General features: G+C 48.0%; 1 protein-coding gene across 1 annotated transcript in view; it reads left to right on the forward strand.

Annotated features, from left to right (window-relative positions):
• PTH1R (parathyroid hormone 1 receptor) overlaps nucleotides 1–24,255 on the forward strand; it is a 93,488-nt gene extending 69,233 nt beyond the window's left edge. The window contains exons 7-14 of the mRNA XM_056484599.1: nucleotides 2,640–2,793; nucleotides 9,196–9,256; nucleotides 9,934–10,000; nucleotides 13,219–13,313; nucleotides 14,901–15,042; nucleotides 15,471–15,512; nucleotides 16,744–18,421; nucleotides 18,461–24,255. Of these exons, the coding sequence (XP_056340574.1) occupies nucleotides 2,640–2,793; nucleotides 9,196–9,256; nucleotides 9,934–10,000; nucleotides 13,219–13,313; nucleotides 14,901–15,042; nucleotides 15,471–15,512; nucleotides 16,744–17,100 (918 nt within the window). The 3' untranslated portion in view covers nucleotides 17,101–18,421; nucleotides 18,461–24,255. The remainder of the gene's footprint in view (nucleotides 1–2,639; nucleotides 2,794–9,195; nucleotides 9,257–9,933; nucleotides 10,001–13,218; nucleotides 13,314–14,900; nucleotides 15,043–15,470; nucleotides 15,513–16,743; nucleotides 18,422–18,460) is intronic.
• The last annotated feature ends 3,710 nt before the right edge of the window (nucleotides 24,256–27,965 follow it).

Raw genomic sequence — 27,965 nt, forward strand, 5'->3', positions numbered from 1 at the left:
GGAGGGGACAGGGGGGTTGGGTTCTGATCCCAGAAAACAGGGACAGGAGGAGAGGGAATGGCCCCAGGCTGGACCAGGGGATGCTCAGGTTGGACACCAGAAGGAATTTCCTCATGGGAAGGGCGGGCAGGGATTGGAACTGCCATGGAGGGTTTGGAGTGCCCATCCCTGGAGGAGTCCAAGGAATTCCTGGATGTGGATGGGGTCTTGGAGGTCTTTTCCAACCTCAGGGATTCTGGGATAAACTTCCTGCCTGTGGATTCACTTGGCTTCTCAAGTCTTTCCCATCTTGTGTACAACCAGGGACCAGCAACACCCTGTGAAAAATCAGAGGATTTGGGAATGTCCCACTGTGCATCCGAGCGTCCCAACTGGAACTCTGTCATTGTGTTCCTTTCCCATCCCAGAGATCCACGTCATTATTTACAGAGCCTCACTCAACACTCTCCAAAACTCTCATTTTTTTTAGAAACAACACAAAATGTTTCTCTGCATTGTTTGGTGTTTCTCCTCGTGCCGGGCTCATTATAAGGAATAATTAGGATAATCTATGGCATTCTTTGGATATTAGCATTTAATGGCATTTCCCACTCTTCAGAATTGCAAGGCAAAGAAGTGATGAGGGCGACAATTAATGGATTTCTTTTGTTTCCAAACAAAGTGGGAACTTTGCAATTACTGTCTCACGTTCCCTGCATGAGGCAATAAATATAAAAAAATCAATATAGAGAATATTACCAAACCTAGATGGGGATCTTTTTACAAATATAAAAAAAATATTAATTAATTTAGGGGGATTTTTAATTAATTTATTTTAACTCCCTCTATGAAAGAAAATTAAGATGATGTGTGCATATCTTATCAATATGCAAATATATGTGTAAATGTGTATATTGATGGATGAAAAATCAGCAAAAAAAGCTGTGCCAGCATAAAAAAAATCTCTTTTTATTTCCAAGGTATTATTGTTGGCATTTTCTGTCAGTCCTTTGTATTCCTCTCAAAGGATGGGACAACACAAAGATGAGCCAAGGGATGTGGAATCCACAGAATTCCTGGGAAATCCAACATCCCAGACTTGAAGGATATCCACACTGACAAGAGCTGGCTTTGCACTGATTAACCCCAAAGTGGCACCAATATTTTGCAGCCTTTCTGTGCTGGAGATGAGAATTTGGGAAGAAGGGTGGCTTTGTCCCTCTCTGTCCCAGGCGAGTGCTGGCTCACAGTCAGGGTTTTGCTCCCTGAAAATGAAAGGATTTCAGCTCAGTGTGGAGTGAGAGCTCAGCTTTGGAGGATGTCTTGGAAATCTCTCCCAGGTCTGCTCTGAGCACCTTGAGATTTCCAGGGAAAAGCCTCCAGGTGCTGTTTGCTCTGGGAACAGCTGGCTCCAAAGGCAGCAGGAGCCACCTGCAATGGCTCCCAGCTCCTGAGGACAGAAAACAGCCCTGGAGGATCCTGGTGAGGACATCCAGGACAGGATGGGGTGACTCATCCCACCCTGAGCGAGGAAAGAGTTGGAATTCCCAGTGCTGTGACTTCAGCAGGACACCCAGACCAGAACAACCTGGCCAAGGCTCTTTGGACTCCAGTATGGACAAGGAACACAGGGAAAGGTGGAACAGAGGGAAAAAATGGAACACAGGGAAAGAGGGAACAGAGGGAAAAGATGGAACAGAGGGAAAAGATGGAACAGAGGGAAAGATGGAACACAGGGAAAGAGGAAACAGAGGGAAAAGATGTAACACAGGTAAATATGGAACAGAGGGAAAAGATGGAACAGAGGGAAAAGATGGAACACAGGGAAAGAGGAAACAGAGGGAAAAGATGGAACAGAGGGAAAAGATGGAACACAGGGAAAAGATGGAACAGAGGGAAAAGATTGAACACAGGGAAAAGATGGAACAGAGGGAAAAGATGGAACACAGGGAAAGATGGAACACAGGGAAAAGATGGAACACAGGGAAAAGATGGAACAGAGGGAAAAGATGGAACAGAGGGAAAGATGGAACACAGGGAAAAGATGGAACACAGGGAAAAGATGGAACAGAGGGAAAAGATGGAACAGAGGGAAAAGATGGAACACAGGGAAAAGATGGAACAGAGGGAAAAAATGGAACACAGGGAAAGATGAAAAGAGGGAAAAGATGGAACACAGGGAAAAGATGGAACACAGGGAAAGATGAAAAGAGGGAAAAGATGGAACGCAGGGAAAGAGGAAGGAGAGGGAAAAGATGGAACACAGAGAAAGAGGAAACAGAGGGAAAAGATGGAACACAGGGAAAAGATGGAATACAGGGAAAAGATGGAACACAGGGGAAAGATGGAACACAGGGGAAAGATTAAACACAGGGAAAGATAAAACCCAACTGCTCTAGGAAATGTGTGATCCCCTCATCACCAGGCTGGGAGAGAGCAGGATCAGGCCATCATCTCCTTTTTTCTACTTCCCAACCCACCTGCTGTAGGAAAAATCACCTTTGGCTTTCCCAGCTGTTCATCTTTCCTGCCCTTCCACAGATTTTCCCCTTCATAAAGAGCCCTGAAACAGAATTTTCTGATTTCATTCTTTTCCTTTCCCCACCTCAATGTGGATTTTCACCCCGTGTTCCTTCTCTGTCCTTCTGTGGTCGCTGCAGGTGGGCTGTAAAGTAGCTGTCACCTTCTTCCTCTACTTCCTGGCCACCAATTACTACTGGATCCTGGTGGAAGGGCTCTATCTCCACAGCCTCATCTTCATGGCATTTTTCTCAGAGAAGAAATATCTTTGGGGATTCACATTATTTGGCTGGGGTAAGTCGTGGCCGCTCCTCGGGGCTCACCTGGAAAAGCCTCTTGGAGGTGGCTCTTGGAATTGTGGATATACAGGGATTTGGGAGAGGGGATGGTGGCAGGATGAGCATCTTGCAAGGAGAGTTTTTCCCATCCTGGGAGGTTTTTGTCATTCTGGAATTGTGGGGTTCACCCTGTGGCTCTTCCAGGGTCTCCAGAAGGATCAGCCCAGGCTCGGAGAGGCAGCACAAAGAGCCAGGGAAGCCCAGGATGGGTTGGGAGGGACCTCAAAACCCACCCAGTGCCACCCATTCCATGGGCAGAGACACCTCCCACTACCCCAGGCTGCTCCAAGCCCTGTCCAGCCTGGCCTTGGACACTTCCAGGGACCCAGGGGCAGCCACAAACCTCTGGTGGTGCCTCTGCAGCCCCACATTTTGCCACCCTTCCAGGGCAGGAAATGTGAGGGCTAAATTAGGGATGAGACAGCCAATTTCAGGGATTTATCCCCATCTCTTCCATGGATCTCCTGCTGAGAAACCAGTGCTGAGCTGGAGGGGCAGAAATCTGTGGGAGGTTTTGAGCATCTGCTCCCAATGAGAGCCCTGAGCTCTGATTTCCTCCCTCAAACCTCAGCTGGTTCAAATCCCTGAGGTCTCCTGAGCCTTGGAACACCACTGGAAACCTGCAATTTGTGGGGAAGGCTTTTTTATTTTCCTTTTCTTTCAACTTGGGCATCTTTTTCCCTGAGTAATGAGGAAGGGGCGGGATGTGGGTGCTCATTAGGAGAAGACGTTGTGGGCACTCACATTTCGGAGGAGAATGGGATTTCTGTTCACTCCTGGCTTTAATTTTGGCTTCCCAGGAGTTACGAGGTGCTGGGACAATAAAACAACTGCCCACAGTTGTCTCGGAGTCTGGAGGCTGGGAGGAGAGCAGGGAATGTTTCTGATGATCCTCGAGGATGTAGGGAAGGGTTGGAACAGGAATTACAGCAGGAAAACCTGTCCAGGGGGGCTGTGGTTACCTGGGCCAGCACCACTTCCCAAATTCCACATCCCAAATCCACCTGGCCACATCCTGACCTCATTTCAGGACAAGGATCTGTGTGCACCACCCCATGCCCATTCCAGAATGAGATTTTTGTGGAAAAATGTTGGTGGCTCTCTCCAAAGGTGGAGCTTGAAGCCAGGCAGGGAACACAGAACTGAGTTTGTGAAGGGTTGCAGATTTTTGGGATTCAATACTCCAGGGCAGGGCTCTCTCCAGCCTTTCTCCATCCCAAATGGGATACAGGGGAAGAAGCTGCTTCCAAACCTCCTGTTCAGCTGCTCCATAGGTCAGAATCTGCTGCTGCTGACAGATGGGAAGTGTAAATACAAAAATATTCCAAAGTGGGAATCCATCTCTGGACCGCTGGAAAAATTTTGGGGAAACCAACAAATTGAGAGATATTTGATGGGGCTTGGAGCAACCTGGGAGAGTGGAAGTTGTCCCTGCCCTTGGCAGGGGATGGAATGAATTAGGATTTAAGGCCCCTCGTAACCCAGATCATTCAGAAATTCTATTTTGGGGATTTGGCATTTCTTATCTCAGCTGCTGAGGGACAGAGAGGGTTTTGGATGGCACCTCTTTGCTAAAGCAAATGAACAAAACCCCAGCTAAATCAAATTAGAAAAGAGAAATAAACTCATCTTCCTCCAAACCTCCAGGCTCTGTAAAAATTCCCCTCCCAAAAAACAACACAAAACTGCAAGGAGAGCAGACTTAGAGCAGCAACTCCCCAGAGGGAATTCAGGAGGAGAGGGCAGCAGCTGGAAAATAATGTCGTGTGTTTAACAAGCAAAACCAAACGAAAACCTTGGGACAGGCAGGGATTGCTCTCGTTAAGGGAATCATCTGCTGCCAGGGAATAATCATTTTATCAGAGCAACCACAGGGCTGGAGCCACACCTGTCACAACAGCAGCATCCCTGGGCTTCCAGGAGTCTGTGGGAATGCCTCTGGAATGAGAACACACGCTGCCTCCCGGACTGGGATTGCTTTGTTTGGACTGGGATGGCGATGTCAGCCCAGGGCCCCGCTCAGGAGGATTGTTTGGATAATTTTTGGGCACTGCAAAGGGCAAACTGATCCAGGAGCCACTGGAGACAGTGGAGAAATTCCAGTTCCCTGCAGCAGGCACTGGATGCTGCCCACACCGCAGCAATGAGTGACAGGGATAAGGAATTATTGCACAGAAAACAGATTTACCCCCAGAACTGGGCAAATAATCAGCCTTGAATTTGTCCCGCCTGGAAATCTCCAAGGTGGAAACAGGGAGTGAAAATCGCCCTGCAGCATCTTATTTCTGGGAAAAGCAGGACAAAGAGCAGTTCTTTGATGTCGTGTCCACGGATTTCTGTCCAGCATTTTCAATCCACATCCTCACTGGCACCAGCTCCACCAAAGTCCTCGATTCCCTTCTGCCAAGGGAGACCCTGCTGACGGAAAGGAGCTCGCTCCATGCCAGCACCCACCCAAAATAAATAAATAATGGCATTATGGGCAACAATAAATCCCTTGGGAGACTCCCAGCTCCCTGCAGCTGTTTTCTGAAGGAAGTTTAGGAGCCATGACCAACAGCCAGGAAACCCAAGCTGGTTCCATTGGCGTTTTTCCTTCACACCACGTTAATTCCCACACACTCGGCTGGGCTGCCCTGGATTTCAGCAAATGGGGGACTGCAGGGACACCTGGAAAAGATAAAAAGGATGGTGGGAGGTGCTCTGAAAATCCATGATGATGAGCCTTGCGTGTTTACCCAAGCAGGAATAATCCTTCCCCAAAAAATTTATACCAGGCAGGACCAGAGGCCTTAAAAGTATAATTATTATTCTCATTTAATGTCAGGAAAAAGGGGCACAGAGGGACTCATAAAACACAGGCATTGTTCCTCAGAGAGGCTTTTAAATCCCAGGGAATTGAGACCAGAAACCCCAGACCTACACGAGGCCTTTATTCCTAAACTCCCTTCCAGCAGTCCCTCCCTCACTCCACATGCATGAAAACCGTTTTTCCAGCTGCAGGGAGACACAGACATGGGAAAAGCCCTCGAGGGGTGGGGTGGCCAGCAGATCTTTCCCATTTTCCAGCTGCTGGGAGATTCCTGACTTTATAGCACCTGCATTGTACACACTGTGTGTGTGGCTGGAAATGCACAGCGCATACAATGTGGATTCTGTACAAGTCACTGACGGCACGGCAGGGCAGGGCTGGGCTGGGGGAGGACATCCATCCATCCATCCATCCATCCATCCATTAATCCATCCATTAATCCATCCATCCATCCATCCATCCATCCATCCATCCATTCATCCATCCATCCATCCATCCATCCATCCATCCATCCATCCTTCCATCCATCCATTAATCCATCCATCCATCCATCCATCCATCCATCCATCCATCCATTAATCCATCCATTAATCCATCCATCCATCCATCCATCCATCCATCCATTAATCCATCCATCCATCCATCCATGTATCCATCCATCCATCCATCCATTAATCCATCCATCCATTAATCCATCCATCCATCCATGTATCCATCCATCCATCTATCCATCCATCCATTAATCCATCCATCCATCCATCCATCCATCCATCCATCCATCCATCCATCCATTAATCCATCCATTAATCCATCCATTAATCCATCCATCCATTCATCCATCCATTCATCCATCCATCCATCCATCCATCCATTAATCCATCCATCCTTCCATCCATCCATCCATCCATCCATCCATCCATCCATCCTTCCATCCTTCCATCCATCCATCCATCCATCCATCCATCCATCCATCCATCCATTAATCCATCCATTAATCCATCCATCCTTCCATCCATCCATCCATCCATCCATCCATCCATCCTTCCATCCATCCATCCATCCTTCCATCCATCCATCCATCCATCCATCCATCCATCAATCCATCCATCCATCCATCCATCCATCCATCCATCCATCCATCCATCAATCCATCCATTAATCCATCCATCCATCCATCCATCCATCCATCCATCCATCCATCCATCCATCCATTAATCCATCCATCCATCCATCCATCCATCCATTAATCCATCCATCCATCCATCCATGTATCCATCCATCCATCCATCCACCCATCCATCCATCCACCCATCCCTCCATCTATCCATGCACATGTTGGGATTTTTAGGGATAACTCTTTTCCCCTGGGTATTTTATTGTTGCTTGGGAGCTCAAAGTCAGCACATTCCCATTATATGAATGGGAATTTTGTCTCTTTTTTTAGCTCAGGACAGGCAAGAGAAGAACAAATTCCTGTCAGATATACCCAGATCTCCCAAAAAAATCCATCCTTCAGACATCCTTCAGAATATCCAACATTTCACCGACAGTCTTTCAACATGGCAGTTCCCCTGTGGATATAAACTAAAAAAATTCAATCCATTTAAACCTTGGGTGATTTTCCAGAGCCTGCCCTACTTCCCATGGAGAGGTGGATACCAGGGAGGAGCAGAGAGCTGTTCTGTCACCTTCCCCAAGCCCTCACTTCCCTCACTCCAAGTTCCAGTGTGACAGGTCAAGGATTTTCTTCCCAGCGCCAGCAACACAGGGAATTGTGGAGCGGGATGAATTCCTTACAAATGTGGCTTTGTGGGAGCGCTGGGGCTGAGGGAGGCTCTGTGTTTAATTATTTATGCTTTCTTATATTACCTCAGCATTCCCAGCCTGGATAAGGGCCCCGTTGTCCCTGGGTTTGGGACACAGCCGTCCCTGCCCCACACCCCGTGGTCAGGAAAACCTTTAAGCACCCTAATGAGACTTAAGTGCATGCTGAAAGTTAAGCCTGGGCTTATCCCCGAGCCTTAGACTGGGAACAGCCTCTTCACAGTCCCCGCTGATAAATGTCGCCTTTATTTATTTTTTAATAATTTTTTTTTTTTTTTCCCCACCTGAAAGGGGTCATTCTTCCCGAATTTGTGGAAGCTACTGTGGATTGGATCCTGCTTTTTAAGGGAAGCCGGTAGGGGACTCAGTTGTACAAATAACTGGACCCTAAAAAAAAAATAAATACAAGGTTGCATTTGGATATTGGGGAGTTTTTTTCCATGTTTCAGGGAAAAGGTGATGGCCCAGGGTAGCTGTGCTGAAATCAGGATGGTTCATTTGGGAATGAACCTTTGGCTGGATATTCTGGAAGCACAATCCTAAATTTTAGCATTTCTGTGCTTCCTGCAGCAGCTCTCTTGTATTTAACAGAGCTTCAATCCATCCAGGGATTTTCTGGGAGAAATTGTCTGAGCCTGACTCCTGCTCTACCTTTCCTTGATGTGAAGGAAGGGAGAAAATATCTTGGAGAAGGTGTTCTGCATAAAACCAGCGGAATCATGGAATCATGGAATAGTTTGGGTTGGAAGGGGTCTTGAGGATTGTCCCATTCCTGAGCATGAGCCATGAGCAGGGACACCTCCCACTGTCCCAGGTGATCCCAATCCTGTCCAGGCTGGCCTTGGGCACTTCAGGGATCCAGGGGCAGCCACAGCTGCTCTGGGAATTCCCAATTCCCAATATCCATCCATCCCTGCCCTCTGGCACTGGAGCCATTCCCTGTGTCCTGTCCCTCCATCCCTTGTCCCCAGTCCCTCTCCAGCTCTCCTGGATCCCTTCAGGCCCTGCAAGGGGCTCTGAGCTCTCCCTGGAGCTTCTCCTCTCCAGGGGAACATTCCCAGCTCTCCCAGCCTGGCTCCAGAGCAGATTCCTCTGCTTCCCATGGGATCAGTTGGCCAAAGCCAGTTCCAGTCTCAGATCATCGAGTCCAACCATCCCCAGCACTGCCAAGGCCACCCCTGACCGTGTCCCCAAGTGCCACATCCACAGGGCTGTAAATCCCTGCAGGGATGGGGATTCCCCCTGCCCTGGGCAGTCCCAAACAGAACAGACCCTTTTGGGGAAGGAATTTTCCCAGTTTCCAGTCTGACCCTCTCTGGCCCAGCCTGAGGCTGTTCCCTCTCCTCCTGTCCCTGTTCCCAAAGCAGATCCCAAATCCCCCCAGCTGTCCCCTCCTGTCTGGGAGTTGTGCAGAGCCAGAATTCCCCCCTGAGCCTCCTTTCCTCCAGCTGAGCCCCTTTCCCAGCTCCCCCAGGACTTTTCCAGACCCTTCCCAGCTCCTTTTCCTCCCCTGGACACCCAGAGCCCCTCAATGTCTTTGTTCTGAGCACCCCAGACTGAACCAGCTCAGCTCTTGATGTGACAGCTCAGCCTTTCCAAGTCTCAATTTTGCCTGAATAATTAAAAACTGCTCCTTCCCCTTCCCCCAACCCACTCCACCTGGAATTTTGGTGCTGGAGCCCTGGTCCCCACTGACCCCGTGTCACCTGTGTTCTTTTGCAGGACTCCCTGCTGTGTTTGTCACAGTCTGGGCCAGCGTCAGAGCCACTCTGGCTGACACAGAGTAAGTCCCACTGAGTTTCCTTCTCTCCCTTTTATGTGCAAAATTTTGTGGGATTTATGGGTGAATTCAAAAGGAAAAAAGAAGCAAAGCTGGAATTCTGCTCTGATGTCATTAACTTTCGGAGGAGGGTGGTGGATGGAAGGGAAGGATAATTTTTCCTTTGATTTTGCAGGATTCAATAAATGGGAATACCTGCAGTTGTTATATGGGGATAAAGGGACTGTGTCACAGCTGGGCAGGGAAAAGACAGAAAAAAAAAATACCAAATGAGTGGGAATGAATTTGGGACACAGCAGCTGCAGCACAGCCAGAGAAGTTTGGTGGTGGTGAGGTGGTGGTAGAACTGTGACTCCTCCTGGATTTTACAATCCCAGAATGGTTTGGGTTGGAAGAGACCTTAAAGCTCATCCCATTCCCCCCTCTTCCACTATCCCAGGTTGCTCCAAAATTCACAGCTTGACCACATATGCTTCCAGGATCCTCCAGCAGAGGGTCCCCAGGAATTCCCAGATGGTTTTTTGTGGGAAGGCACTGCTTCCCAAGGGGGATTTCAGCTCCAGGCTGGGATGGTGGATCAGCAGAGCTGCTGGGGGGTGACACCTCAGTGACACCAGAGCAAAGCCCTGGAGCTGGCTGTCTCCCAGTGCTTTCCTGACAGGATGTCCTTCTCTCCTCAGGTGCTGGGACTTGAGTGCTGGCAATTTGAAGTGGATTATTCAGGTGCCCATCCTGGCAGCTATCGTGGTGAGTGTGGGATGAGTGAGGGGCTGGGAGGAGCTGATCCAGGATTTCCTGCTCCAGTCACCCTGATATCAACAATCCTGCCTTCTAACAATCCCCACACATCCCCTTTGAGGGGTTTGTGTTTGTCCTGCCGGGAATTTCGGCAGCTCAATGTGGCAGAAGGGTTTGTGAGTGACTTCAGGGAGAGAAAAATCCCACATTTTTAGGGCTGAGACCCTAAAATCATTAATGAAACCAACATTCAAGGCAACATTTCCAGCCCAGATGATCCTGGAAACTCTCAGGGGTCACAACATGTTCTAGCCAGGCATCTCCAGTGGGAAGAGATGGAATTTGGGGTCTGTGGCTGGACCAAAGCTTTTCCCTGGAATTTTTCAGGGTCATCCCATCATTTCTGAACTGATAAAAGTTTGGGAAGCCCGAGGTGGGAAGGGAAATGAAACCATCCCAGCTTTGATTGGATGTTTAATCACTGAGGGTGGATTATTCCAACCCCCAGCCAGGAGCCAGAGGGGAAAGGAGGGATCCAAGTGAAATTATCCCAGCACAGGAGGAGCTCTCCAAAGCTGGAGAGGGAGTTATAAGAGTTAATTATCTGTGCCAGGTGAATTCAATCATGTCCTAATTAATTCATTCATTCATTACCCTCTTCCCCCCTCTCTTTATTGGGGTTCATTGCTCATTCTCCTGATGGGATCCATGCAAAAGAGCTCAGGCACTCCCCCAGATCCCACCTCCCTTCCCACTCATCCATGAGTGGAGCTGGTAGGAATCTCTCCAGAGTCCAGAGGGTTTGGAATCAGGTTCTTCCTCCTGCCTCACAAATCAGGAGGCCTTGGGAGATGCTCAGTGTGGGTGAGAAGAGCACCAGACATGCAAAAAGCAGGAAATTTTCTGAGGTGGATGTGCTCATCTGTGCCATTAGGTGAGATTTTTAGGGGTTGGGGGTGGGGCTGAATTTCATCCTTTTGGTGGAAATTCTCCACCTGGCTCCAGCAATTCCTTGGAAGAAGCAGATCACCCAGACCACATCTTTGGAAATGGAACAGCAGAGGCTGGAGAAGAAAGTTCAGATGGTTCAATTAAATGAATTCCAGCAACCCCATTGCATTTCATTTAAAGGCCAATTAGCAGAGGAGAAAGAGCCCAATTGAGGCTCATCCTTGGAAAAATAAGGTTTCTCCAGGAGGCTGTGCCTGTGCCCTGGCAATTTGCAAGTGCAGCTGTTTATTATGCAAAAATATTCCGTGGGTTGTGTCTGTTTAATTTCTGTGGGTTCACATTGTTCACTTGGCTGCTTCTGCCATCCCCACACTGCTGGATTAAGTCCTGCATTTTCTGGATGAGATTTTGGAGGCTGAGGGGTTTAAAATCCCTCCACTTTCTGCTAATTTGGATGTGATTCCTTTGTCTGGATTTCTTTTCCAACTTAGCACATTTGGGGAAATCAGAGGAGTTTCCCTCCTCGGTGTGATAAGGTTTAATTTTGCTGACAAATGCAGAACAAGATCCCACTTTGGAGCCTTTAAAGATGGAAAAGCTCCTGTAGAGACACAAATCCTGCTTGGTTTTTCCCTTCCAGATGGTTTCCAAGGAATTAAATGTGCTTCCCTGCTTGTTGGTCTATCCATTCCTCCCTTATAATTCCTGTGCCAGTCAGGAAATTTCAGCCAAATGGGACTCAGGGAATGGGGTTGCAGGGATGTAAAATTCCCACAAAACTCATGAAAACAGGGAAGTGGACACTGGAGGGAATTTTCACTCATATCCCAGTGATGGAAAGGGCATGGCACGACCTTCCCTGCCTTTTTTATGGATTACAGTTCCAAACGAGCTTGCACCTCCTTAAAGGAGAAGGAATCCAGCCACAGGGGACAAAGCCATGGCAAACCAGGCCCTGCTGCTTCAGCAGCTCAGAGAATTCCTGGTTTTACTGGGAAGGATAATTGACCATGGGAAGGACTCTCCAGTGGTTGTGGTGGGATTTCTGTCATGGAAATGCTGGAACACGGATCTGCTCTGGCTCCAACCAAAATGAACCCAAGGAGATCTCCTGGACTGTGCACAGTGGTCCCTCCTGAAACTCCCAGCTGTGTGTGCTGTGGGAATTCAGTGCCTTGAAAAGCTGAAGGCTCCAGAGGAATCCATGGGTGTTATCCAAGGGCATGGATCTGCTCGGTGCAGTCGCAGTGGTTCTGCCTCTACCCTCTCCATAACCCCATGGATGGGTTTGGCCAGGCCAGCAGCAGGTGGAATTTGGGGAAACCAAGAAGAGCTCTACAAAGACGGGAATCCCCCCAGTGTCAACCCACCTTTCCTCTCCACATGGTGTTGCCATTAAATTTTTCGCAGCGTGTCCCTGCAGGACAAGATCAGAATCACGGAGTCACAAAGGTTGGAAATGTTCTCCCAGATCAAGTCCAGCCATTCCCCCAGCACCACCATGGTCACCACGAACCCTTGTCCCCAAGTGCCACATGCACAAGATGTGGCAGATCAAGTCCAGCCATTCCACCATTCCCCAGGATGAGGATTCCATCCCTTCCCCAGGATGAGGATTCCATCCCTTCCCAGGGTGGGGATTCCATCACTCCCTGGGACAGGATTCCACTTCTTCCTGGGACAACCAGTTCCAAGGTGCTCAGGCACCACGGGAATTATCCCGAGCAGTTGGCCACGAGTTGTGTTCGCAGATGTGTCTCCCTGAAAGGCAGTGGGTGATATTCCCTGACTGTCCTTGTCTGCTCCATCCCAACACTTCCTGGAGCTTCATTGCCCTTCTGCATTCTTGAGCTGTCATTCCCAGTTAGATCCACTCTGTGTCTTCCCCATGGTGCATTTGGCTTGTTCCTGTTTCCTTTTGCACATGGAAGTGTGGGAAGACATCCTGCGAGTGCTGCTGGTATCCTGAGGGGATCTTAATCCCAGCTGGCCTGTGAAAGACAAATAAAACTTCATTTTGGCCTTCTCCAGGTGCTTGCTGGGCTGCTGGCTCAGGTGTTTCCATGTGAGATGTCCACACCTCTGAGCCATTCCATATTCTCCCTGAAATCCTGGGATCATTCCTGGAACGCTCATCCCTCCCGCAGGAGGAGTTTCCTCTGCAGTCCCAGCCCCTGCCTCACCTGTGGGGCAGCACCAACTGAACAACTCCACCAGATTCTCACCCGTTTCTCACAGTTCTCATTTCCTTGTTGTTTGTTTTCTTTCCCTTGCAGGTAAATTTTATTCTCTTTATCAATATTATCAGAGTCCTCGCAACCAAGCTCCGAGAGACGAACGCAGGGAGGTGCGACTCGAGACAACAGTACAGGTGAGTGTCACCTGCCCTGTCCCCTCTCTGGGAGGGACAAGGTCCTTGGCCAGGGTGACACTGGTGCCACCAGAACCTTGGAAAATTTGTTGTCTTCCGAGTGTGGTAACGCAGAATGAACCAGAGCAATTTAAAACTCTCCTAAACCTTTCGAACCCAACCTTGCTGGAGGTTAGGGAGGAATTCCAGTTTTTGAACCAAAAGTTCAAAAATAAAACACTGTTTGTGCTGCTGAAGGCTGTAAAACTTGGATCAGTTTATTTGCTCCTTTTTATTTTCCTCCTGTGCTTTGTTAAGCTTGGCCTATTTGTTAAACCTGCCCTTGAGTGGATGTTCCAGTGCTTTGGCTGAACTGATAAAAATATTCCAATTTTGTTTCATTTTTTAATTTGGTTTTCCTTTGTTCTGCCAGCTCATCTCCCTTGATAATTCAGGTTATTTGTAGCATGGTCAAAAACTGGATGGAAAAATCAGATTGCCGGGACACCACGGCTGCTTGAGAGCTCCCAAGGCTCCTTGGGATCTCCTGGACTGCCCAACAGGACACTTGGGAAGGGGGAAGAGTGGAATGATTTGGGATGTGAACCATGAGCTCATCGCTCCCACCTCCCTCTCCAAACACACATTTGAGGCAGGAGGGAGATTTGGCAGGAAAACACCTCCCAGTTTTCCTCACTGCCCTGTCAGGGCTCTGATTTATCCATTTATTTACTTCTCCCTGGCTGAAGCTTTGCTGTTAATTATGGTTTGGATGGGGCCTGCTCCTTTTAAAGTGTTCAATTCCCTTGGTGGTTTGCAGGACAGAGGCAGTGCTGGGTTTTTCTGGGAGTGATTCCCTCCCTTCCCCATCCCTGGACTCGCTGGAACTCCTGGCACGAGGTTGAATCCCTCAATTAATGTCACTTCCAGGCAAAGCTGATTCCCTCTGGAGCCAAACACTCTTGTGGAGTCCCCAGCACTGATCCTGTGCTGAGGTGGAGCTGCTTCCCAAAAAAAGGAGCTTTTCCAAGGGATGCTGAAGCCCAAAGCTCCTCCTAGGAGAGTCACCTCTGCTCTGCCCTCTTCCCCTGGATATCTGCAGTAATTCCACTCCTAATTCGCTTCCCTCTCCTCCAGATCTCTCATTGCACAGGAGCCAGGGTGGATTTTCCTGTCTTGCCTCCACGGAGAGGTTGAGGTTGGAAAAGACCTCTGGAAAATGATTCTCCAGCCTCCTGCTCCAGCAGTGTCAGCACTGCAGGTCTGTGGAGATGGAGAGCCATCCTTCAGGGATGAGGGCTGGAACTGCAGCACAAATTCCTTCCCACCTCCCACCCACGATCCTGACCCAAACCTGGAGCTGCTCTGAGGCTGGAAAAGTCACCCCAGTGTGGTCACCCCCAGCATCACTCAAGGACAGGCTGAGGGCTGGGACTTCACGCTGGAGCTCAGAATTCCAGGCTGGAATTCCACCCGTGCAAACATCCCATATCCAAGGGGACGAGGAGAAAACCACCAGCAGCTCGTGCCTGGTGCCAAACCTGGCTGGGTTGGAGGTTTATCACTCACTAATTCCTGCTCTTTCCCTTTTTTTTTCATCCCCTGCAGGAAGCTGCTGAAATCTACCCTCGTCCTTATGCCTCTGTTTGGCGTTCACTATATTGTTTTCATGGCTATGCCATACACAGACGTGTCAGGGATTCTTTGGCAAGTTCAAATGCACTATGAAATGCTGTTCAACTCTTTCCAGGTACTGGAACTCCGGGAAAACCGTGGGAATTTCGGTGGGGAGGGGAATGTGGGTGCAAGGCTGGATTTGGAAGCAGGGCTGGGTTACACAAGAATTCATTCCCTAGGGGATTTTAAAATATTTTAGCCTCAAATCTGTTTTCTACTTGCAAAATTCAACAAGAAGAGGGGCAATGTATCCAGCAAAAAAATTTTCCCATTGGCCTCCTGTCCCTCAGGACACTCAGGGGCAGCTCCTTGTCCACCACGAGCTCCATCCAAGGGAATTTCCTCTGTTTCCCTCTCCTGCCCCACTGAGCAATCCCACATTTCTCACTCACATTTCCCACAGAATGTCCCCAATCTCAGAGCAGCCTGGGGATACTGGGCAGAAAATAGACCCAAATTTCCCTAAATTCCCATTAATTTGTTGTTTCTTCCTCCTTCCAGGGATTTTTTGTTGCCATCATATACTGTTTTTGCAATGGAGAGGTGAGTTGTGAACATCTTCATTCCCTCCTTTTTTGGGTTAATTCCACGCCCAGGTGGACCAGCACATCCTCATTTTTCTACAACAAACAACCTTATTTTGCAGTCCAAGGTCTCTCAGTCCACATAAAAAATTCAAATTCTCATTTTTGTTCTGGTGGAAAACACCCAGCTCATTATATCAAAGATAACTGAGCTACTGGAAGCAGCTAATGGAGAAAAAATTTTGGAATTTTTAATTTCCTAGCACAAGTGCTGCTGAGAGCTGCTTCATTTCAAACTAAGATTGATAGAGTCACTGATTAACAAAAAAAACCTGGATTTCTCCAGGCTCTTTTGACTTTTTTATCTATTTCCAGAATAATATACTTTAATTTCCTCATTTCCATTAATTCCCTCTGTTGCTGTTAATTAAGAAAATGGATGGTCATGGATGCACCCCAGGGAAGAACTTCCAGGGACTGGCTTAAAATGAAAAAAATTTATGGATTTTAAAGGGAATTTATGACTTAAATTTATGGATTTTAAAGGGAATTTATGACTTAAATTGATGGATTTTAAGGGGAAATAAAACTATTAAATCACTGTGTACATTCTGCAGATAAAACGAGGATAAAATCTAAGGGGACTTGATCTCATCCTAACTTTAGCAACCTACTACAGTCTAAAATTTCCATTTCTACGAAATTTTTAGGGAAATTCTATGGGAAATTTGTTCTAGGGAAATGTCTCAGGATTCAGGTGCCTCTCAAGGTGGTTTTTTTCCCACTCACACTTGATTTTCACGGGATGTTGAGACAATTCCCTCCTGGATGTGCTGCTCTCCATCCCTTAACCCTCGGGCAGAGCCACCCCACTTTTCCAGCCAGGTGTTTTATTTCATTTGGAAAAGGTGGGATTAATGTGAGTTTATTCTTTCCAAATTCATGGAATCACGAGTTGGAAGGGGCCCATAAAAACCGGGAAATTCCAAGTCCCCGCGGATTTTCCCGCCCATCCTATGGATTCCACATTTTCCTGGTGTTTTCAGCCATTCAAGCTGCCCAATATTTCATTTGGAAAGGGTGGGATTCATGTGAGTTTATTCTTTCCAAATTCATGGAATCACGAGTTGGAAGGGGCCCATAAAAACCAGGAAATTCCAAGTCCCCGCGGAGTTTCCCGCCCATCCTATGGATCCCACATTTTCCTGGCGTTTTCCTTCACGGGGATATTTTTTTTTTTTCCCCTTCAGGTCCAAGCAGAAATAAAGAAGTCATGGAGCAGGTGGACTTTAGCACTTGACTTCAAAAGGAAAGCGCGGAGTGGGAGCACAACGTACAGTTACGGACCAATGGTTTCCCACACCAGCATCACAAATGTAGCCACGAGGGGGGCGCTTGCCCTGCACCTCAACACCAGACTGATCCCAGGGACCCTCAACGGCCACAGAAACCTGCCAGGCTACGTCAAGAACGGCTCCATCTCCGAGAATTCCGTGCCCTCCTCCGGCCCCGAGCAGTACAACAAAGATGAGGAGTACCTGAACGGGCTCTACGACGGAGACAGACCCACGGTGCTGGTGGAAGAGGAGAGAGAGACAGTGATGTGAAGGCTTGAGGAGGGGGGGGAAAAGGAAGAAAGAAAGGAAAAAAACAAAAAAAAAAAATCGGCCAAAGGATGAAAAAGGTTCCTGGAGAGGATTCAGTGGGAAAAGACCATCGGGCCACGCAGAGGATTCCAAGGGTTTCCATGCGGTTTCTTTGTTCTGTGGAATGAGAGATTAAGTTATTTGGGAGAGGACAAAAAAAAAAAAAAAAAAAAAAAAAAAGGTGAGCCACCAAGGTGGCTGGTGGGTGATCCCATCCATGAATAGCAGATAACAGAGCTCTCCAGACCTGCTGGACACCAGAGATGCTGGGGGCTCGCCAGGAAGGGCTGCAAAGCCCAGCGTGGTCCTTGGATCCCCTGGAGAGCTGGGTGGCCAAGGAGGATGGGAGTGTCCCCCAGGAAAGCAAGAGGGAGCAGGGAGGGTGTGGTGCCACCGTCCTGGGAGGGGACAAGCCACCCCGGGGGTCAGTGGCTTGGGTTTGGTTTGTTCTCTGCCTGTGGGTCTGCCTGGGGACACACACAGGGCTGGGAAAGGCCCCTGATCCATTGGTCATGTGGGGCTCAACCAATGCCAGGTTCTTCTTCCCGTGGGAATTGTCACTCCTTGGCAAAATGCTCCTCTGGGTTAGCAGCTCGTGGGTGCAGGCAGGGATTGTCCCCTCCTTTCCCTGAGTCCTGGGAGCAAGGCAGGAACAGTTTTAGGGTGGGATGTGGTTATGGAATGTGCAGCATTCCCGTTCCTCCAGAGGGGTGGTGGAGTGGGAACCACCAAGGGCACGGAATTTGCACATCCCAGGGGGTGCTTGTGGCTAAAATCAGTGCCCAGGGTGGACAAGTCAGCCCTCCCTTTGTGTGGGTGCCCCTGGAAAGCTGCTTCAAACTGGGAATTGTTCCTCACTCTGCACTCTGAATGTGCCATTCCACAGGGTCCTGGAATTCTGGAGTGGGTTGGGTTGGAAGGGACCCTAAAGGTCACCTCAGTCCAACCCTGCCACGAGCAGGGACACCTCCCACTGCCCCCAAGCCCTGTCCAGTCCAGCCTTGGACACTGCCAGGGATGGAGTATCCACAGTTTCCTGAACAATTAATCCAAACCCTAATGAGCAGGAAGACTCCACCAGCAGGAGGTTCTGCTGAGGGCTAATGAAGGATTAATTTCCCCAGACCCTGAAGGAAGTCAGGAAGAGCAGGTGGGATCCTGACTTTGTGTCCCACATCTTTATCACCCTCTCAGGCCAAATCCCAGTGGAATCCAGGGGAAAATCTCCTCCCTTTGGCATGGCTGAGGTTTGGGTTCCAACCTGGTGGGGGATGTGGTGGCTGTGAGGTTCTGGCAGGAGCTGGAGCTCCTCTCCATCCAGAATCCATCCATCCATCCAGAATCCCAGAATCCCTGAGGCCAATATTTATTTGTGATGTTCTTTTCTTGTTTCACCTCATCCAAAGAAGTCAAACCTCATCATAACCATTTCCCACCAAAGAAGAGTAATCAAAATATCAACTTTTCAATAATTAGTCCATTTTCCTGCTCTCTTCTTCTACCCCTCCTGATTTTCTGGCTCAAAGACATTTCTGAGTTATCATTTCGCTGCTGGAACAAAGCAAAAATACCAAAAAAACCCCAGCCAGTGACTCACTCTTTGCTTGTGTTTATTACTCAAGACTGAGAACATTTGACAGTCCCTCAGAAATTCAAGGAATCAGCAAAAGCCATAAATTTATTTATAAACAAACATAACCCCCCTCCTAAAACTCAGCTCTCACTGAAATGAATTCAACACTGGATTATTTAGGATTGAAATAAATCAAACCTGTTGTTAAATGTAGATATTAAATTTCAGGCATTAGGGTTGTGGAGAGGGATTTTCTTCTTTTTAAATCCTTTGAATTGCAAATCATAAATAGATTTTTTTTTTCTGGATGTTTCTGTGCATGAGCAACATTCCATGCAAAAATTGGGATAATGCTGACACCAGTACAGAGGGAAAACTGCTTCTAAGGCCCAGCAGGATCTGTTTGCCTCAGTGTTCCCATCATTCCTGGGCTGATCCCAAATTCCTGATCGAGGGTATGGATCAGGATCTGGTATCAGGGTCATCCCTCCTGGATTTTTAGTGAGGAAGAATCAGAGCTGGGATGTCTGGGATGAAAGGAGAATTCCCAATTTTGGGTTGGGATTTGCCCTGGAAGGACAAACAGAAGGATCCAGTTGGAGCTTAGCCAGAGCCTTTGGATTCAGACTTGGACATTTCCCAAGGAGTTTGTCCCCAAAGGTCTGAGTCCACCTGGAATGACAGCTCCTCTCCTGTGGGGTTTCCCTGTGGAAACACAAACCTTGGAGGGGATTGTTCAGGATTCCTCCAGTGCCCTCCACAAATCCTGCAGGAAGGGCAGGGCTTGTGCCCATCCTGCTTCAGATCCAGCAGGTGGGATAGCATGGAATTGTGATCATGGAATTGTGATCATGGAATTGTGATCATGGAATTGTTACAGTGGAATTGTTACAGTGGAATTGTGACCATGGAATCATCCCAGAATGAGCTGGCTTGGAAAGGACCTTAAAGCCCATCCATGGGCAGGGACACCTTCCACTGTCCCAGGTTGCTCCAAACCTTTTCCACCTTGGAAAAACAGCACAGAAACTTTCCCAGGTTCATTTCAAGGAGGAGCCAAAGATCCAAAAGAGCTGTTCCTTTTTTTTTTTTTCCTCCTTTTCCCTCCTCCTTCGTGTCACATCTGTGCCCGTTTTCCTCTCATCCTAGAAAACATCTGGCAACGCTCTGGAGCTCCGTGGAGCCTCTCACCTCTCCAAGCCAAGCTGAGCCTGCAGTGTCCCAGCTGACTGGCTCACTTGGAATCTCCCTGGAATCCTCTGGATCCGTGTCCTCTCCTCCAGAGCCACATGTTGGGCTTGGACTGGGAGTTTCACCCCTGGCAGGTTCCTCTGTTGTTCCTCTTCTATCCCCATCCACAGCAGCAGAGTTCTCCTGATTCCCTGCCCTATGATCCTGCTCTTTTCTGGGATTTAACAGCTGTTTAATCTTCCTTTTATTTCTCTGGGATGCCTTTTGGCAGCAGTTTTGCTTCTCCTGGGTAAGTGCAGACAATTGTTTTTCTGCCTCCTCCATTCTCCCTGGTCCGGGTTCAGATGAGATCATGTCTTGTCCTGCCCCTCATCATTCCTCAGCTCTGCTCCTTGTCTTGTTCTGGAGCCAGAAGAGTTCACAAAGATCTCCCAAAATCGAATTTTTCAGCCAGGGATTGGCTTTGATTCTCTGTTTGTGGGCAATCAGCTGGAGGTCAGGGAACATCCACAGCACTGGGAAGGATTTTCCACTTTTTAAACCGTGAAAATCCACAGAGAGAGAGGGAAGATCTCCAAAGTTTTTATTCCTCTTGTTGTCTTGACAAACTCAGTGGCTGAAAGGGTTTTTAATTTCAGGTTCTGATGTTTCAGAAAGTTAAGAAACCTCATTTATAAGTTGGGTTCTTTTTCTCACACATCCTCCTTGGTGATTCCAGGTCCTATTTGATGTTTCCAGGTCCTGCTTGGCCATTTAAATCTCAGACATCAAACAAACATTGCTGAGACACAAATCCTTTGGGTGTGCTTCACTGAGTGATTAACCCCAAACTAATTTGCTGTCAAGGCTTTTAATGGACTTTGATAAATCTCCTGATCCTGGTTTTCCTTCCCTCGGTGCTGACAGGGATTGTCACTGGCTGCTCTTTGCTCTGTAGGAGGTTTGGGATGGTTTGGAGCTGGGATTTTCTTCTGGGAGGCTTTTCCCACACTTCAATTCTTTTTTTCTAAAATGTCCCTCCAAAAAAAAAAACCCAAAAAACTTATTTAAATCACTTAATTCAGCATTTAGTTTCCCCTTTTAACTGGGTGCAAGTTTGGCTGGAGGGAAGGGTTCATGGTTCAAAGCCAATCTCAACTGGCAGGTCCCAAACCAACCCAGAGCTTTGGGATAGGAATGTGAATTCCTGGGATCACCTGGGTCTCATTGCACTCATCACACCTGGGGCACAGCTCAGGTATCCTAAAATAATAATCCTAAATAATAATCCTAAATAATCCTAAAATAATAATCCTAAATCTTGCTGGATTTATGGGAAAAGGGCACAGAGAGCAGGGAAAACCCTCGATGTGTTTGTGCCCCGCTCCAGGAGGATTTCAAACAATGAAATAGAAATCTCCAGCTATTTTTGTTAATTTTCTGGACTCCTGCTGAGTGCTCTGCTGGGCTCTGGACAGTGGCTGGAGTTCTGGCTTCCCCCAGTTCTCTGTGCTGGATAAAACCTCTCCCATGAGTGGGCAGAGATGTTCTGAGCTGGGCTCCAGGGCAGGAAGCAGCTCCAATGTGGGTTTGATATTCCTTGGCATGAGGCAGGAGCTGCTTGGCTGAAGGGAACTGGGGTAACTCAGAGCAGAAAAAAGGCAAAAAAAATCTCTGGAGCTGCAGCACACATCAGGACTCATGCCCAGTTTGCAGAATGGATTTCAAATCCAGGTTCCAACTGCAGCTCCAGAAATTCTCTGCTGAGAGTCACAGACCAGGCTCGGTGCTGGGATCCAATCCAAGGACACCAATGATGAGCTGGACATAAAACAATCCCATTTATCTGTTCCTTTTTCCTCTCCTTTCTCCTTTCCTTTCTCCTTTCCTTTTTCCTTTCCTTTCTCCTTTCCTTTCTTCTATCATTTATCCTTTCCTTTCTCCTTTTTCCTTTCCTTTCCTTTCTCCTTTCCTTTCTCCTTTTCTCTTTCCTTTCCTTTCTCCTTTTTCCTCTCCTTTCTCCTTTCTCCTTTCTCCTTTCCTTTCCTCTCAGATCCTCCAAGTTTTCCCACTGTTTCCCACGTTTCCAGTAGCCCCAGAGCACACAGAGTTCCCAATAATATCAACATTTTGCCAGGATTTGGGACTTAAAAGGAGGAAAAATCCTGGGGGAGCATTCAAAAAAAAAAACATTAATTCAGGTTCTTCTGAAATCTTTCCCACAGATCAGGGAAGGGTTTCCAGCCCCACATTCCACCCTCCAAGTGAACTCCTGTTTTCCTCAAGGATCTGGACTCAGTGTTCCAGAGTTCCCAGGAATTTTCCACCCTGTCCAGGGGTTTGGGATTAGAGCTGGTACAACATTAAATATTCTTGTTTAATTTGAGCTTCACCTTCTCACCTGCTCCTGTGGTTTCTGCATCCAGCTGTGGGTTGCTGATTTCTGGTTGGAGTCGCTGATCCAGTTGGGCTTTTCCAATCCCAGCAATTCCCAGATTCTCTGGTAATTCTCCTTTGGGGACACTTGTCCCTCGAGCTGCCTTTGCACCCGTGGCACGTCACAAAATCTGCATTTTGTGGCATTTCCAGGGCTGGAAATCAGCTGAGGGATTGGCAGGGACCAGGAATGAATGGCAAAATTCTGGAAAACTCACCCAGTTAATTAATCAGGAGTAATTAATGAGGAACTCCAATAAATCTGACTTCTTTCCAGGCAGGCAGCCTGGCCTGCACAGATCTGACTAATTACTGACTAATTACTGCCTAATTGGAGGAATATTAAGAGAGCAAAAGGGGGAAGGTGGGGTGTGCCAAAATCAGTACAACTTCCTCTTCCTTTTTCATCCTCACTGCCACTTTTCCTTCTTTTTTTTTACTGGAAAAAAAAAAAGGTAAATTAGAACAAACTGAGCTCAAGAACACAGAATTCCAACTTATTTCTCCTGGGTTCCACGGAGTAACTTCTCCCTTCAACTGGATCAATGGTTTTCCTGGCACATTAACCAAGGAATTCAATGGAATTTAATTATTTCCTCAGCCTGAGGGTTAATGATTCTGGGCTAATGATGGGGTGTGCAAAACCAGAGGTGCTGGCAGGATTTGGGATGAAATCCTGACCCCAGGAAAATCTGTGTCTGTTGGTTTCCATGGTGTGGGTTTCACCCATCAATTCTGAAAAGGGGAATGATTCAAATAAATTCCCTGTTCCCAAAATCTTAACTGGCACTGGGACTTCAGGGTGTCTTTATCCTTTAGAATCCAGCAGGATCTCTGACATCCAGAGCTAGGGGAAGGTCTGAGGGGCAGACCTCTGCAAAAATTCTTCATTTTCTCTTGGTATCAGCTTCCCCATGTGGAGATTTGGGATGGGAATACCAGGAATTAAAATGTTTGGGATGGAGGGATCAGCGTGTGCCTGTTTTCCAAAACTCCCAGGGTTGCATCCTCTGAAACAGGGATACAAAATCCACTGGAAAGGAAGCTTAAGCCCAGCTTAACTGAAGAGCTCAGGTGCCTGAAAAAGAGACAAAACCATGAGAAGCAGCATGGATTTAAAGCAGAGCTTTGTGAGACATGAGCCAGCCTAAACATAGACCTGAGCTCTTCTTGCCAAGCCAGTCTTCAACCTCAATCTCTATCTAAACAATTCCTTCTTCCTTGAGAGCTGCAGGAGAGGAGGAGTCAGAGAATCCCAGGATGGTTTAGGTTGGAATGGAGTTAAAAACCACCCAGTTCTGGTTCCAGTGTCCCAGCCTTGGACAAGAATCCATTTGTTGTCAAAGGTGGGATATTTGGAAAGCCCAAAGTTTGGCTGAGGTGGAGCTGCTGGGACAGGAGTGTTGGATGTGGGAGAGGAGGAGGAACAGGCACAGCCAAGCACCAAACCCACCCCAAATTCCAAATCCTTTGCCTCTTCCCATTGGGATCCGTCAGGAGACAAATCTGCTGCTAAACCCCTTTGCTTCATCTCAGCAGCTGCAGGGTGACCCAGCCCTGGTGGTCACCACAAATCTTGGGGTCTGGGCTCTGGAAAAAGGGGTTTTTTTCCAGGATATCCACTCCTTTTTCAGGATATCAGCTCCTTTTTCCACTTGGAGCAGAAGGAAGAGGAGCAGGGTTTTTTCCCCTCTGCCCCACTGAAGAGGGTTTCAAGATTTTATTCCCCTCCAGAAGAGGGACAAACCCCAAAATCAGGATCAAGGTGTGATCCCAGGGGCATTGCCATGTGTGTGTCTCCAGGCAGGAATCTGGTTTACATTCCTCCACTTCTGCTTTCTGCATGGACCAAAGTAACGAGCGGGAAAAGGCAAACCACAGGTGTATGTAAAAGGGAATTCCAATAAAAAAAGAAACCTTTATTGATTCTCATGGAATCTTTCTCCTGTGTCTTTTCCTGTCTCCTGGACTCAGAACCTCAAAAATCCCACTGGGAATGCTTGGATGGATGTGGGTTTATTATTCCTCTGGGTTTGTGAGGAAGGAGCTCCATGGGATCCTCCAGCTCATTAAGGATACAGAAAAATGGGAGTGAGTTTCTCTGGAAATCCTTCAGGAAAATCTCACACGGGGTGGGCTTCAAAACCTCCTTAGGCTTGGGATTTTCAGGATTGGGAGCAATCCTGGTCAGCTCCCAATCTGTGCTTCCAGAAGTTCTGGAGCTGTGATTCCACTGCTGACATCCTTATCCTCATTCCTGGTTTTGCTCCTTAAATCAGAGAATCCCAGAATGGTTTGGGTTGGAAGGGATGATCCAGTGCCACCCATTTCAGGGTGTCTCTATCCTTTAGATCCAGAATCCAGCAGGATCTCTGACATCCTGAGCTAGGGGAAGGTCTGAGGGGCAGCTCCCTCTCCTAAAATTCTTCATTTTCTCTTGGTATCAGCTTCCCCATGTGGAGATTTGGGATGTGGGAGACACTTGGCTGGGAATACCTGGAATTATTTGGGATGGAGGGTTTGGTGTGCCTGGTTTCCAAAACACCCAGGCTTGCATCCTCTGAATCAGGGATACAAAATCCACTATCCCAGGTTGCTCCAAGCCCTGTCCAGCCTGGATGTAGGAGGGCCCCAGTCTCACTGAAATAAAATTCACCACTAAACTGGGCTTTGTGAAGCTGAGGATTCCAGAGCCACTTTGTTTTGGAACCAGATGGGAAGGGCTGCAGGAGGAGAGAATCCCAAGGAGGGTTTGATGGAGCAGCCAGAGCAGTGGGAATGACATTCCCTGATGGATCCCCCCAGTTTCCCTGGGATTTCATATTTACATTTCACATTTCCAACAGGAGCAGCATCTGCTCGTGCCCTGTTCCAGCCTCTCCCTCTGGGATCCCTGAGGTGCCACCAGACCTGGAGGGCACCAGGGAACTTCCTCCAAAATGGGGGAACAGGGCTGGAGGGACAAAATGGACATTGGGCCAGTTCAGATTTTCCCACTTTTCTGTTTATTCCTCAATTTCTTCTGCATTCTCCAGCTGGGATTTAGGGAGATGCTGTGCAGCCTTTTATCCAGGGAAAGTCCAGGAAAACAATGTGGGAAAGGCTCAGATTTACTGAACTGAGTCATCCAAGAAATTTTTTTCCCCATGGTTGGGTCATGGAGGTGGGTGTGGAGTGATCCCTGTTGTGATCCACTAAGGCCAGGACTAGGAGAAGGATTTTAAACTAAATAAGGGAAGATTCAGACAGGATAAAAGGAAGGTAATTTTAAGATGAAGGTGGAGAGAAGCTGTGGCTGCTCCTGGATCCCTGCAAGTGTCCAAGGCCAGGCTGGACATCCACCATGGATAATTCTCCCCCTGAGAATCAGGGATTTCAGTTTGTGGCCAGCTGAGCAAGCAGCAGCTCCAAATCTCTGCAGTTCTCTCTCGAAGAACAAAACCTTTGGAAAACATTTTCCATTTCTCTTTGCTCCACATGAGGATTAACAAGTAATATCAGCTCTGCTGAAGTGCCTTCATCTGCTCCTGGAAAAGAGGGAACATCCAAGCAGCCCCTGGAAAAGAGGGAACATCCAAGCAGCCAAACTTGGAGCAAGGAAACGAAATTGAATCCAAGCAATGTCTGCTTGGAATCAACAGCCCTTGGAGAAGGGAGGGATGGAGATGTGCCAAGGGGCTGACAAACAGCTGGATTCCATGTGCAGCACTGCTCAGGCTCTCTGTGGGAATTCTGCTGGATGCTGGGATGGGGAATGATTTCCCTGGAGCAGCAGGTGGATCACAAAGCACGTTTTTGGATTGTGTGGGAGGGGTGAGGGGCTTCAGCCAGGGGTGGACTGAGGCCGTGGATGCAGGAGTGTCCTGGTCTGGAGCACAGGTGTCTGCCAAAAAAGGCAGGAGCTTCTCTTTGAAATGGGGAATGTAAACCCCCTCCCTCCTAATTATTGTAATTTTAACATTAAAGGGCTCTCAGGCAAAAATATGGGAATTAGGAATAACAGTTCTGTACTAGGAAAATTAAAATAGAAATGCAGTATTACACAGAACAATCCCAGCCCTGCCAGAGTCAGAATCCAAGCTGACACCCGTCAGTCAGTCAGGGTGTTGGCACAGTCCCATTCAATGGTGGCTGCATCCTCCTGCAGGGGCAGATGTGGTTCAGCTGGAGCAGTGCTCCTGGAGAAGGTGCAGTTTCCTCTGAAGCTCCAGGGATGATGTGCAAAGGTCTGGTTTTCCTCTGGAATCCAGTGGAAAGAAGGTTCCTTGGTGTCCCAAATCTCAGTTTTTATCTGGGTAGGAAAGGCTTGGCTGCTCCCCTGGCTGGAGCATCTCCCAGTGGGATGATGGAATTTTATCAGTCATGCCCTGGGACTCAGTGGCCATGAACAGGAGATATCTCCTGGAGGGAGGATGGGCTGTGGAAAGATAAAGATGATTGCCCAGCTGGTTTAAAGATGGCCCATGAGCAGATAATGTGTGCCAGGAGATCAGGGGCACTGCCCCAGCTGGGTTAACAGATGGGACAGAATTCACATTTCTGGCCACATCAACCCAACACCAGGAGGGTGGGAGCCAACCATGAGTGCATCCCTGAGTTCCAGCATCCAAACAGCTCCTGCAATATTCCTTGGATATGTTTCATCCTGTCTGGGAGATGGCAAAGCAATGGAATCACCGTGGTAAAGGAGGAACCTGGAATTCTGGTTTAACCTGGAGCTCTCTTTTTAAAGGCTGCTCATTCCCAGCAGCTCCTATGAGTTTGGGAAGGATGTGAGAGGGATGGAGAACTTTTCCTATGAGCAAAGCCTGGGACAGTTGGGAATGTTCATCCTGGAGAAGTTTGGGGTGACATCATTGTGGCATTCCAGCCCCTGAAGGAGCTGCCAGAAAGATGGAGAGAGAAAATCTCCAAGGGATGGAGGGACAGGACACAGGGAATGGCTTCAACCAGAAAGGGAGCAGCTTCAGATGGGATTTTTGGGAAGGAATCCTTCCCTGGGAAGGTGGGGAGGCCCTGGCACAGATTCCAGAGAAGCTGCAGCTTCCACTTGAGGACTGGAAATTTCATTTGGATTTTGAAGGTGGATTTTTCCCACCCTCTTTGGGAACAACCACAGGACTCCAGGAGCAGAATCCTGTGAGGAAAAGTCTCTTGGAAAAGCTGCAATAAATTCAGAGGAACCAGCAGAGCTTGAAGGGCAGCAAGAGTTATTTGAGGCGAGGAAAAGCCGAAGGGAAAGAGGCCACGAGACCAATCCCGAGGGATCCACCCCATCCAAAACAATTCCTGTTGTTTGTTATTGTGCACATTCCCTTTGTCAGCTCCTATCTGCCGCCAGATCCTGAGGAAAAACAACTTTGGTGCATTCTGAATCGTTTTCCTTGACAAAAACAGCTGAGGGATGTGGGGAGTGGAGTCTTGGGTTTCAGGCAAAAAAAAATAATAAAAATCGTTGTTAAACAGCTGGAATGCTGCCAGAGGAATGTTGAAAATCCCTTTTTCCCTCAATCCCACGGTTAATTCCAGCCATGTTGGAGGTTTTGTCTTCTCTTGGGTTTGGTTCTGTCCATCCTGTGCTTGGTGTGGGATTGGGGTAAAGGCACCTCCATAAATCTCCATCCACGATCTTGAGAAGTGGGAATCC

The sequence above is a fragment of the Oenanthe melanoleuca genome, chromosome 2 (genome assembly GCF_029582105.1).
Source record: "Oenanthe melanoleuca isolate GR-GAL-2019-014 chromosome 2, OMel1.0, whole genome shotgun sequence".
Classification (NCBI taxonomy): Eukaryota; Metazoa; Chordata; class Aves; order Passeriformes; family Muscicapidae; genus Oenanthe; species Oenanthe melanoleuca.